Source organism: Mya arenaria, chromosome 9 (assembly GCF_026914265.1).
Source record: "Mya arenaria isolate MELC-2E11 chromosome 9, ASM2691426v1".
NCBI lineage: Eukaryota > Metazoa > Mollusca > Bivalvia > Myida > Myidae > Mya > Mya arenaria.
Window position 1 is genome coordinate 45625580 of NC_069130.1, and position 13904 is coordinate 45639483.

Sequence of the window (13904 nt, forward strand, 5' to 3'; positions counted from 1 at the left end):
AATTCAAGCTTTTGCTAATTCAAGGGCCATAACTCTGTTTTTACTACATGCAGTTGGAATCATAACCCAATGTGCATATTTTAGTAAGGTTTCATGACTCTAGGTAATATGGTTTTGAATTTTTAAAGACACAAGTTTACATAATAATTACAGAATCATGGGCGAACAGACAAGGGCAAATCTATATGCTCCCTCCACCACATTTGCAGGGGCATAAAAACAGGTCACAGTAAATTTTGAGGTTTACCTATATGGCCAAAGAAACCATTAATTAATTATGGCCCAAGCCTGTTTTGAAATAAACACAAGTCTATTCAACTGGATATATTTATTCATTTTCAGTTTCAATACAAATAAATAAGCACTAGTTTTAGTACATTTCAAACTTTCAACAATACAATGACTAGAAGTTAATATTTACAAAAATCTCAGGATTACAAAATATACATAAAAATACTTCAACTTTATTTTTTATCACAAAACATCACTGAAAAACAACATTTTATAACAAATGCACAACAGTTGCAAAAATATGAAATTCAATCAATAACAACTGATGAATAAAGCTGTCACTACAAGTGAAGGTTTCTAACATCTACAATTCTAGTAAATGTGTTCTTTCAAATATTATAATAACAATAATCACTTTAAAGGGACTCATCCACATGTATAGGGATCAATATCATAAGGAATTTGGTATCAAATACGACCAATTTGCTTGTTACAATGATTAAAGGCCATCAGATTTTCAATTTGTACAGGGCTGGTATTCAATATTAGTCTTAATTGGATCTAAGAACGATGTAGCTAATCGGATTACTTGTTATCAATAACTGACCAATAAAGTGATTGAAGTCTATGATGTATGACCATAAGATTAACCTAAGTTTCATATTGAATACCAGCCTCTAGTGCAATTCTAATATGGTCACCTTAGAGCCACACAGATGTGACAGAAAATGCTCTTTCAGCTGGAGGGTTAAAAAACACTATTGAAAATTGAAATATTTTTGACTTGAATATACAACAATTTGGCTATAATTAGAAGATGCCAATTTCCAAAGTTAAAAAAAAAATGTTTCCACCATAAAATTTGTGACTGAGTCCCATGAAAGGACAACTTATGAGGTTTCTCTGGTCTAAGAATTTTAAATAACTCAAATTAACTGTCTAACTTGTTGCTTTTCTTACATTGTAGATGATGCTTAGCTAGCTAGTAATCAGGGCTTCCATTAAGAATTTGAAACTGGAAGTATGAACTTCCTGTCAATCACTTTTGGAAGTTTTAAACTGAAATATGGTTTTAAAGTCTCCATAATACAATATCATTTGCAACTATTTTTCAACAAATATATTAAAAATCAAATAATTTTCACTTTAACTTATATTATTATAATTCATTTTACTTAAAAACACTTAAACTGATTGAAATTATGACTATAAAAGTAATATTGACAAAAGGTTTTGATTTTTTGAACTTCCAAGCTTTCAACTTTGGAAGTTTTCTTCAAAATTATGGAAGTTTTTGTACTTCCAAGGAATCAATTTTGGAAGTTTTAACCCATTTCTAGGGAGTAATATACTTCCAAACTTCCTTTAACGGAAGCCCTGAGTAATTGTCTTTTCACAAAAACCACTAACAAGCCTAATGACATTTTAAGATGTATGTGAATTAAAATTCTTCTGTTGATATCTGACAATTCCCCTTAGGTTTCATAGGTAATATTGTTTTTGAGGGCAAAGGGCATAGCTTTGCTAAACATCATGTTGGCATGCCCCCTCTGATCACTAGATTGCCTCTGGCATGTTTTAAAATCCATATATTTCATGCTGGTAAATATTAATATCCTGGCATTTTATCTGGGTATTAATCTTAAGACATATGACAACTATTTGGCAATTTTGGGAGAAAAAGAGAGGCCTGAACATCCTTTAGCAAGCTTTGCCCAGCTCTCAGACTCTACATTTTGTAAGTCTTCTAGCTAATTCAAGGGTTTCTATAGACTCTTATTCTGCAAAATCTGAAACAGTAGTTTTGAAAACTGCAGACAGGCTAAACCTGACTGAAAATACATTTGTCCTAAACCAACATAAGGACCGTAACATGTAAATATTACATCCGTTTTAGTTTGACATACAGACAAGAGCTCATATATGGATGTGTATAATCTCAAACACTTAAAACAATTTGGCGAATTATTAGTAAAAGCATTGCACATTCTGGAAAATACATAAATCATCTATTAATAGGGTCCCGTGATATCAATACAATACAGGGGGAGGTTACGTAAATACAAAAAAATAAACTCTGATACAATTTCAGCAGATACAATTAGGCAATTCTGGGCTCTGTCTCTCTGATTTCTCAATACCACTGACACTATTGTAATTTTTATCTCTCACACATGTCCAGGCATAGGCAGCAGTATCAGTCAAAAATGGTAAAAACATTTTTATACATAATCCTATACATAATAATACTTTTTATTTTTATAATTAAAGCATTATAATTGTGTTGACTAACTCTGCCTGATACTGCCATCTACATGTATGGTTCCTTAATTCAGATAAATGTATGCAAACTTTCACAAAGTCAGACCCAACAATCTGTTGGGTACCGGGGTATATGAAAATGTGTTTTCCTTCAGTGTTCGCAAACAAACATTTCTTACATCTTAAGATAAATGTTGTTAATGTGATAAATATACCCTGTCAATTTCATCTGCCCCATTTCTCGTATTGATGCAATTACATGAGGCTTGGTCTAAAATATTTGGTGTACCCTTCAAATGAATGCCAAATGGATCCTTAACACCCCATTTCTAACATTCATGTTTATTCAGATTTTGCACTTCTTCCACAACATTTGTATCTTTCCAGCCCCATTTTTCACATCCATACAAGTCCATCCTAGCACCAATTGAATCCAATGCTACACTTGTGCTTCTTGGCTCATGTCAATCATGTGAAGCTTAAAATTATTGAGGTCTCTCTGTGTACTGCTTAATCGTTCTCTCAGTTCCTTCATTTCTCGTTGGCCAACCTGCAAGGTTACAAATGCTATGTTTGATATTGAACTGAATAAGGTAGTTGTACCATGGGTATACTGTTTCAATATGATATTCTTTCAAGGAAAAAATTTAACTTATTTATTTAACATATGTTTGATTTGTTAGAAATAGAAATTTATCTTAATTTCACAAATTTTTCTCTGTTCATCTCTCATTTAAAATTGTGTCAGTCTCAATAGAAAAGTGTAAATATTACAAGTTTAATTGCATTATTTTCACCTAAAAATACTATATATATAAAAAATTACATAACTTTTTAAACTACTGAACATTTCTTACATTGTTTTGCCTAATGAGGTCTGATTTGTCTATTTTTAGTCTCTGCACCTCTGCTTTCAATTTGTCCATCTGTCGTAAACTGTTATCTGTAAAACATTTCAAACTGCCTAATAAAATATTTCAGTAAATATAAAACATAAATGCAAAAGGTTGTAGAGATATTGGGAAGTAACTTAAATGCAAGAAAAGACATATAGAAAATGAAATTGGTTGTCATGGACACATATTTTACAAAAGATGTTTTCGATTTCACTGCCCAAAAAATAAAGGATAGGTAGGTGTTTTTTATAATCATATTTTTTTAGTACCATTGTTTCTTACAATCAATTTTACACTAAAAACCATCACAATTTAGAATGGGCCAATTTATTCTTCTTTCCCATGACAACAACCAAAAATGTCTCTGGAAAGGAGATTGAAAAAAATTGCCTACTGGAAATATTTTCTTTTGGGTCAGGTGCAAAAATCAGTTTAAGTCGAGAAAATGAAAACAAACTTCTTATGTTATGCTTAAGGAATATTGTTTTAACCAACACTTAAAGCATAGTATCATCACTCTGGTAGCGAGAATGTTGGACACATGATGACACAAGGAAAGTACCATAAACCAACATATTGCCTGACAAAGTTATGTCGCCATAATGTGATGTAATGATGTAGAGTTGTCATATAAAGTTTGCTATAAAAACATGTTTAATGAAATGTTATTTTGTTGCCATGGTAACCTGTCTTAAAGTGCATTGTCATGACTACAGTTTCACTGGCTTTTTTCTTCTTTTCCAATGGACGTTTTATTGTATGGTTTTTTTTTAGATTATGTTGCCATAGTAACCTACGTAATTGTGTGTTTTCCTGGCAACACAAACATTTCAAATGAATGCTTAGTTTGTTGCCAGTGTTGTAATGACTACAAACATAGCTGAAGCAGCTTTTACTACATTTGCTACAGACATTTATTTTGGTGTTGAGATTAAATTGCCATGGTGACCTACCTGAATGTGTAGTGTCATGACTACTGAAACAGTAATCTTTCAGTCGCTATGGACATTTCGTTGTTTGGTTTTTGAGATTAAATCAACATGGTTATCTTCCTAATTGTGTGTTTTCATGACTACAGGAACAGATAAACTGGTTTTACTTTCAGACAATATGGAATGATTACTGTTGCGGTGATGAGATTATGTTTCCATGGTAACCCACCTTAATGAGTGTTGTCATGACTACAGGAACAGATAAATTGGTTCAACTTTCAGTCAATATGAAACTGTTTTTGTTTAGGTGTTGAGATTATGTTTCCATGGTAACCCACCTGAATGAGTGTTGTCATGACTACATGTACAGTTGTACTGGTCCTCAGTCACGCTATTGGATAGTGATGCCTTCACATTTGGGGTACCAGTAGATGACATGCTCTCCTGTTGTGAAAATATAATATTTATTTCAATAAAATAATTTCAGACAATATGACAGAAAAACAACACAAAACGCAATTCCTGGGTACATTGCACAAAACATGATGACTACCAATTTCATTTTTTATTTAACTTTATATTAAAGATAACACACTTCTCCCTATTATACTCTTAAACTAACATAAGAATTATTATGATAAAACAGTAAATGTTTCAAAAAAATGGGGAAGATAAGGAAGCTCTTTGGAAAAGCAGAGGTATAGACATGGCTAAACCAATTAAAATGTGCAGGCTTGTCATGTAAGGGCTAATCCAGGTTTTGGATCATGCTCCTCCTAAAACATTTACATTCCCTAATTCCCTGAAAAGCAATTTCCAACAAATTGAAAACTGATATGCACATTACAGTCGAATCCTGTTAACTCGAACTCCCAGGGGCCGGCAAAAATACCTGGAGCCTCAGAAAATTTAAGCCAAGCAGGATTATTTACCTTAGGAATTGGTCCTTTACATTTAGTTCAAGCCATGATGAGAGTTCAAGCCAAGAGGGTTCGACCGTAACTATTTTTTAAAGCTGGAAGGCCTGTGCCCATATTGGCTTATGACAAAAGAAAACAGTTTTTTACAGTAAAGGTAATGAATCTTAAAAACAGTTATTTTTTACAAAAATTGTGTGTAGTAAGCTGTTTAACAAGATTGTTTGCAAGATTTATGATCAGTTTTAAACATTATTGCTCTTCCTATGACAATTGTAGAGTAAGATTTGAGATCGCTTTTTTAAAAAAAGATCAATGATGGACAATTGAAAGTTGTACTTTTGGACTGGGGAGGAACAAATATTATAGCAATCATCTACTCATCATGACCAACCTGCATACCAAGTTTGAAGTTCCTGGGTCTTACCATTCTCAAGTTATTGAGGGGAAACGAAGTGTGACGTATAGACTGACATATCTAGGAGAGATTTTAGCAGTGCAGTATAACTGTTGGTTTCATATCTAAGAGGTATTTTCTAGGGCTAGGCTCCCCTGGGTTACTCACCATGCCCGTATCTGAGTCCTCCAGACAGTGGGTGTGACCACTGGGGGTGAAGTCTTCCATGGAGTTAAAACTGGACTCTGAGTTGGATCGGGAAATCAGGGAGTGGTGCACAACTCTGGAAATATAGGAGCGTGTTATAGAGCCAAGTGTATGATGGCATAAATTATAGTGAGATGTGTGAATTCCTTTTTATCTTATGGCCATGACTTATGAACTTCCTTCCAGGCCTTAGTGTGAAATGGCCAAGACTTACTGTTTTCATTCCAAGGACTTGTATGACATGGGCACAACTTACTTTTTAATTTCAAAGACTTTGTGTGACATGGCAATATCTCTTGCCAAACTCATATTTCATGATAAAGATAACTTATCAATAAAATTGAGCTGCAGTCAAAAGTTGTGTTTTTTTCGTATTTTTACATTACAAAGGAAATGACTATGGTTTGATAAATTTGCACAAAAAAGTAATGAATTATTTTAAATTTATATGCTGTTTCTGATGAATATTTCAGGTTGTTTTCATAGCTGCTATTTTTACTGCACTGAAAAATCAAATTTGAAATTTCCACTGCTCTTACATTCTGATTTACAATCCAACATTGCTTTATAAAAATAAACTAGTGTTAACTATGCTGGGTTGAACAGTTCTGAAATAAAGACACTAATACCCCATTTATATGACAAACATTTGCCCCTGTGGTAATTCTAGCTGTTCATATTAGTTTAACTGTTTTGAAAATGTTAAAACACGAGAAAAATCCAGGATTTTTAAAACATTTTTTGGAAATATTTTTTTTTAGTTAAATAATACATTTTGACAAAAGTTTGATTAGAATAAATAATTATGAATTTTTCACAATTTTCTCCTATAATTTTGCAAATTAACACTGGTTAATATTTTCAGAAAAATCCTGCCAAAATCAAAATACTGCCAGGAGAAAATCAATTTTTGCGTTTAATTAAATTGTGATGAAATACCTATGGAGGCATACAAACCCGGAAGAGTAAATCTCGTCATATAAATGGTCTATAAATTGACTTAACAATATTATATCTATCAAGTGATTTTCTAATCAATATGCTAAAAAAATTGACATTTTGTCATTTTAGCATAAAAGAAATATACAATTTGTTGAATTTAAGGGTAAGATCAAAATTTATTATACTCATGATCGTAAAAATATTGATTTCTGAGATCCTCCAAAGAAGCAAATTTAGATGTGTATCAAAATTCAACAAATATCTTGTTACAATATTTCACTCTTAAGAGGGCCATCATCCTTTATAAAAGGTGCAGTATGATTTTGTAAAATAACAAACCTTCATGTCAATACGTTGCTAACAATTTCCAATTATTTCTTCTTAGCTAATTTCATTGAAGGTAACGATCATTCCCAGTTCCACATCCAGCGTTCAATAATTTATTTATACTCAATAGTCAGCTCAGCGAGGATGGCTATATTAGCAGATTGTACCATTTCAAGCTCAACAATCTTCAAAAATATCAATGCCTAGTTACGTTCCATGATTTATACTGTTTCTTGTTAAAATCAGTGACAACACTAAGTTACAGGGTAAAAATTTGACATTTATGCCCAAAGTGGCGAGGCAAAAATCCAAAATATTGATATGGCATATTTTTGTTATGCCACTTGGCATATAGCTCCATTTCTGGCAAGCTACTTAGAAGCAATTTTGACTTGATGAATTTTCGCCATGCCACTTTGTTTCGCCATGCCACTTTGAACGTTTGTTTTTGCACAGTCCCATTTTCACCCTTTCGCCACTAAAAAGTGATTAAAATGGCAGAAACCAGCCACCATACTTTGCTGCCATTTCATTTATATTAGTTTTGACTCAGAGAGGATAAGCACACTGTCTTAAAATGTGTTTCATTCATTTATTACCAGAAGACATGTTTACATGTTTTAAACTTTAATATAGATGAAGAAATGGAGGATAATTGTTTGTTTTAGTGCAAGATCGTTATATATTTCATCGAGTGAGCACCAAGTTTTAGTTATTATATGCCTAATATTTGAATTAAAAGTAAAAAAAAAGTTAAATTATACTTTTTTAGAAAAACATGCTTATAAGTAATAATGCACACGGAATATCATTTCCAAAATGATGCATGCTGATATTTGATTATGAACCGAGAGCAGGCTTATATTTTAAAACAGTGAAAATATCAAATTGATATTTTCACTGTTTTTATTTCATTGATAAATCCCTATAAACCAGTGGAAAGCATATAATAAAAGATTCAGCTTAATACAATTATGACCAATTAGGTTGGGGTCAGATATGTCTCCAACTTAAGGCCAAACCAAATAAATGTTTCGTAAATAGGTTCGATTTCTTTTAATCAACCATTCTTATTCTTCGCCAAAGAACTGAAACACAAGGCACATAACTAACAGAGGCTTAGTCTTGTAAATGGAATGTTTTTTAGACTGTGTACTCTGCCTGTGTACTCAAGTAGACCAGTACTCACATTGGCAAAGTAGTCTGCAGACTACAGGGGGCACAGCCATATGAGGATTTAGTACTCTGGCTATCCTTTGGTAGTCACATAAACCAGTACTCTTATTTATAAGGTAGATTGGTACTCACCTAGAATGACTCGATGAGTTGGATGGACTAGACTTGCGAATACAGGGGGCTCTGCCACATGCCTTGTATGAGGACTGAGTACTCTAGCTATGCTTCAGGTAGTCACATAAACCAGTAATCACATTAATAAGGTAGTCCGATATTCACTTAGAATGACTAGGTAAGCTTGATAGATTAGACTGGGGGATACAGGGAGCACCTCCACATGTCTTGTATCGGGACTGAGTACTCGGGCTGTCCTAAGGGTAGTCACATAAACCAGTACTTACATTAGGGAGCACTGCCACATGTCTAGTATAAAGACTGAGTACTCTAGCTATCCTTAGGGTAGTCACATAAACCAGTATTTGTATTGATAAGGTAGTCTGGTACTTACCTAGAATGACTTGAAGAGCTGGATGGACAAGACTGGGCGATACAGGTAGCACTGTCACGTGTCTTGTATGAGGACTGAGTACTCTGACTGTCCTTTGGGTGGTCACATAGGCCAGTACTCACAGATTGGTACTCACCTAGAATGACTTGATGAGCTTGATGGACTAGACTGGGGACTACATGGGGCACTGCCACATGTCTTGTATGAGGACTGAGTACTCTGGCTGTCCCATGGGTAGTCACATAAACCAGTACTCCCATTAATAAGGTAGTCTGGTACTCACCTAGAATGACTTGATGAGCTTGATGGACTACATGGGGCACTGCCACATGTCTTGTATGAGGACTGAGTACTCTGGCTGTCCTATGGGTACTCACATAAACCAGTACTCACATTGATAAGGTAGTCTGGTACTCACCTAGAATGACTCGATGAGCTGGATGGACTAGACTGGGGACTACAGGGGGCACTGCCACATGTCTTGTATGAGGACTGTGTACTCTGGCTGTCCAATCGGTACACACTGCAAGGGGAGGGGATTAAGCAAGAGGGTAAAACTTGGGGTCAGGCTTTCATAGTAGAATGATGTCAGGTAAAGTTTTTCTATAAATGTTAATAGTTAATACTGTACCTCATTTAAATTTGAGAGGACCTCTTTTATGATTTTTTTGCTTAATTTTTTTTTTCCAGGCTTAGTATTGGTGACACGATGATAATATGTAATTTTGAATAATCAAAAGGTATCTAATAATTATATTAACTAGAAATGTTTTGAATATGCAATATTATGGAAGCGCGGATCAAAGAAAGAAGCCTTCCAAATTTAAAGTGATCTATATAGTAATGAAACATACGGGAGAGCTATATGTTCATAATATTATTTTTATTTTTCTGTTAAGATATTTATGCCTTTTTTTTCAAGACAATTTCATTTTATAACAAAATTGAGCTGAACTCTACCCTCAATCATCTGGCCTCAATTTCTTGAAACTTCTTAAGTCCCTTATAACAGGATTAAGCTAAACTCTCTATTTTTGGTTTTCAATAATTTGGATAATATTTATTTCTTTAAGAGTTTTTATACTTTAGATAGGAATTATCTATAGGTTAGTTAAATTAAACCATTTTTCATTTAACAAAATTCCATTCAAGTATGTATTTTGAGTAATTGAAATAAGCTACTTAAGCCTGTTAAGCTTAAGAAGTTTCGAGAAATTGGGGCCAGATTTACATAGGTATGGGTAAAATATGTCAGATAGTTAATCTAGTGGTGGTAAATTTGCAGCAACAATATTAATTTGAACACCATGGTTAAATCTTTCTAAAATCTACAGGCATGTATATATATATATATATATAAGGATGGGGCAACACTACTATAAAATTCTAAGTTTTAATGAGGTGTCACCAACCCCCCTCCCCCTCTCCATCGCCTGATTTCGGGCCATTTTGGGCAGTATTACTGCTGCCTATGTTAAGACCCTGGATTCCAGATTTTAATTTTTCCTTTAATTTGTTTCATCATTACCAGTTTCAAATTAAGGAGTATTCCAGATTCAAGTCCAAAAATAAAGTGATATTTTCCAGATACCAGCCCAGAAATAAAGTGATATTCCAGTTTCCAGCCCAAAAATAAAGTGGTATATCCTGGATTCCAGTCCAAAAATAAAATGGTATATCCCTGATTCCCGTCCAAAAATAAAGTGGTATATCCCGGATTCCCGTCCAAAAATAAAATGGTATATCCCTGATTCCCGTCCAAAAATAAAGTGGTTTTCCAAATCCATAGCAGGAAGGAGGTGACACTCTCTTATTCCATACAAACCATGCAATTTTCATCTAGCTAATATTTATATTCTTGTTAAGAAATGAGTAACAGAAGAATATCAAGGAATAAAATACCTCTTATTTTTCCTTTCTAAACTGCTGGAATTCGAGAAGTGGAGACTTTTCTTTGGAGTTAATGGCGAGACCTGAAATGTATTGTACTTGATATGGAAACATATATATATTAATATGAAATATGCATTTGTTCTTTATAACTTATACAATATTTATAATATCTATCAAGTGTTTCTTGTCCGGCTAAAAATTTTTTATCTGAAGCCACCTAGCGTGCCTGAGGGTAGGATTTTTTTATTGGAACCCGTAAAACATGTTTGATATTTTTTCTTGGATACCTTCAATTTGTGAAAAAATTGAGGTAGAAAGCACATTTTTGTACATTATACCAAATAAAGCTAAACACTGTTGACTGACGTCAAGACGAGTAGTAATTTTAGATCATTGTTGACATCAAATAGTTCCTCTGAAATCGCATTTTTGAAAATCATTTATTTTCCTTTTTTTAACAAAAGTCTTGTATATGTATATATTTAGTTGCATTCTTAAAGGGTTATATATTTTTATAAATTCTTTTGGCATCATCCTATATAGTGCGCCATTAAGCTCAATCTAAGGTGCTTTATGAATATGGCTGCTGGTCTGACCACCTGCTGCTAGCAAATTTGAAATAACAAGATTTTTTTTCTCGAATGACATCATTACTGTGACAAACAGTGACATATCTATTTCTTTATCAGTTTGTCAGAACCTGTGAGGCAACAACAGGCTTTTTGTCTGTCTGTAGACTCAATATCATCCTTAATAACAGATTTCATGCAAAATCTGTATCAACAGTAGTTTTTTTCCGAAGGATCCACTTTCCAGACAAAAACTTTGTCAGCAATGTCAAGCCTAAATACCATAAATGACAATTAGCACTTTTTTCCATCAGATTTCGATGTAAAAAAAATGTCTGCGTCTTACAAACTTTTCATTCTCGACAGGTTACCGTTTACCATACACAGTCAAAAAGAATATATTTGTATTAGTACTTCATGGTTTAAAATAACCATCACCATTTTCACCTTGGCCAAAGGCGGCAGACAATTTCAACATTTTTTCAATGCGTCCTATAACCCATAACATAGACTAAAGGTTTTTTCTCGAGTTTTTCACGGATTTTTTTGCCTGCGTCTTATAACCCCTATCATCTTATAATCAGTCATTAACAGTAAAAGGGATTGAAACAGTTCGTTGAAAGATTGTTGAATTAAATATCAAAGTATAATGATGAATATGGATCTCATATGTGAACTGTTTTACTGGATTATTTTGTTTGACTGAAAATGTAGCTTGTTGAAACATGGTAACTTTGTACATCAGGGGTGTCAAACAAATGAGCATACATGAAAATCTGACCAATGTCCCCTGAATAAGACCTTGACCTTTGTATATGCTAACATGGGTTTAACATGCATCATGTTAGCTTCTCATGATAAATATTTGCTTAACAAGTTATTTTAAAATCTTCCAATGATGGCTGACTTTCAGCCCGGAGAAGCCAAAATACAAGGAATTTTGACCAATGACCTTAAACGTGACCCTGACCTTTGACCAATGGACATGATCTTGCATGACATCAACATGACAGCATCTCATTGTTAAAATTTACATAATCCCAACTGATAACCCAAGCAGGCAGTTACAAAGGAAACTTTCTATTGAGTTCTTCAAGCACTATAAAGTACTCTAAGACATAAAATTATCACCCTAAAGTAACATGCTCCTAAGGCTAATTAATAATAAGCCAGCTTGAAAGAACTTAATATGGTTCCATGGCCACACTATTGAATGAATTTAGATACTTTTCCACACATCGATGCCCCACCCCCCCAAAAGACGGGCAAAATATTAATACGTGCCTCATATAAAGCATACAGTCAACCATTAATTGGAAAACTACTGCAATAATTTAGTGTAATGTTACCTTTTCATTCTCGCCGACGGTTGAAAGTAGGGAACCGTTGGATTTTCTGCTAGTAGAGGTCGGTGTTGAAGGGTCAGTAGACTTTGTTCGACCACCAAATGTGCGCCGGAAGGAATCGATAAACCTGGAAACAAAAATGTACATGTATAAAAGCTTCTAAGGAGAAGAAGGGCATCTAGCATAGCGATAGCAATTTTTGCTTGTGTTTTTCAATCTTCTGTAAGGGCAAAGTTTCATTGGTCAGATAAAATACACATTTCGTTCCAGAAAATCCGAAAAAATTGAATATTGAGTGGGGTATATTTCATTTACTGAGTGTGGTAATTCCTTTACTTGATAGGGTATTTCCTTTACTGAGTGGGGTATTTTCTTTACTGAGTGGGATATTTCCTTTATCCGATAGGGTATTTCCTTTACTGAGCGGGGTATTTCCTTTTCTTGATAGGGTATTTCCTTTACTGAGTGGGGTATTTTCTTTACTTGATAGGGTATTTCCTTAACTAAGTGGGGTATTTTCTTTACTGAGTGGGATATTTCCTTTATCCGATAGGGTATTTCCTTTACTGAGCGGGGTATTTCCTTTTCTTGATAGGGTATTTCCTTTTAACGATGGGGTATTTCATTTAAATTTAACTACCACACATGGGAGAATTCAGTTATAATTGTTCACAGTTATCACACTAAGAACCATCGCAAATTTTTCAAGGTCATTTCCAACCAGATGCTCCATAAATTTCATTCAAACATTATGCCAGTATTGGAAATTATAGTAGAAAAGAAAACAATTTAAAAATACAATGGTGTGACAGAGTTTTTCTACTGGCAATAAAACAAGTAAGAGGGACATGGAGCATATGCTCTTTTGACGTATTTTATCAGTCAAACAAGGGGAATAACTCTACAATCGTTACAGCCAGAGTTATTGGCCTTGCTATAAACATGTGCATCATCTTGGGCAACTTGTGTACTAAGTTGCTTTGGATTATCTAAGAACAGTTTTTGAGTTATGGCCAAATTTATGTTTTTGCCAAATTAATGCTTATGCTGAAAATGACACCTAGCTAGACTTTATTAATGCTCTGATAATACCTGAATACCTTTTTTCTAAGAAATACTACAAGCTTAATACTAGGGTTGGGTGTAAAATTTTAGGTCGGGGACACTTGAAACAATACTTTTCATATGCATTACCTAGCACCTTCTTTGGAACTGGACGGTACACTAATACCAAACATTTCACAGCTTTTTCTCTGTAAATCCTGGTACAGACAATCCAGAAGAGCTGTTCGAGTTCGCTC

The 13904-nt window shown here is 33.9% G+C and overlaps 1 protein-coding gene across 6 annotated transcripts in view; it reads right to left on the reverse strand.

The window, feature by feature from the left end:
* Window positions 1-313: 313 nt before the first annotated feature.
* The window catches only part of LOC128246867 (rap1 GTPase-activating protein 1-like), a 168550-nt gene continuing 154959 nt past the window's right edge, over window positions 314-13904 (reverse strand). For all 6 annotated transcript variants that reach the window (XM_052965361.1, XM_052965362.1, XM_052965366.1 and 3 more), the window contains 8 exons: window positions 13798-13904; window positions 12607-12730; window positions 10698-10768; window positions 9214-9318; window positions 5804-5918; window positions 4660-4765; window positions 3351-3436; window positions 314-3043 (listed from right to left, as the gene is read on the reverse strand). In XM_052965361.1, the coding sequence (XP_052821321.1) occupies window positions 2933-3043; window positions 3351-3436; window positions 4660-4765; window positions 5804-5918; window positions 9214-9318; window positions 10698-10768; window positions 12607-12730; window positions 13798-13904 (825 nt within the window). In that variant the 3' untranslated portion in view covers window positions 314-2932. The remainder of the gene's footprint in view (window positions 3044-3350; window positions 3437-4659; window positions 4766-5803; window positions 5919-9213; window positions 9319-10697; window positions 10769-12606; window positions 12731-13797) is intronic.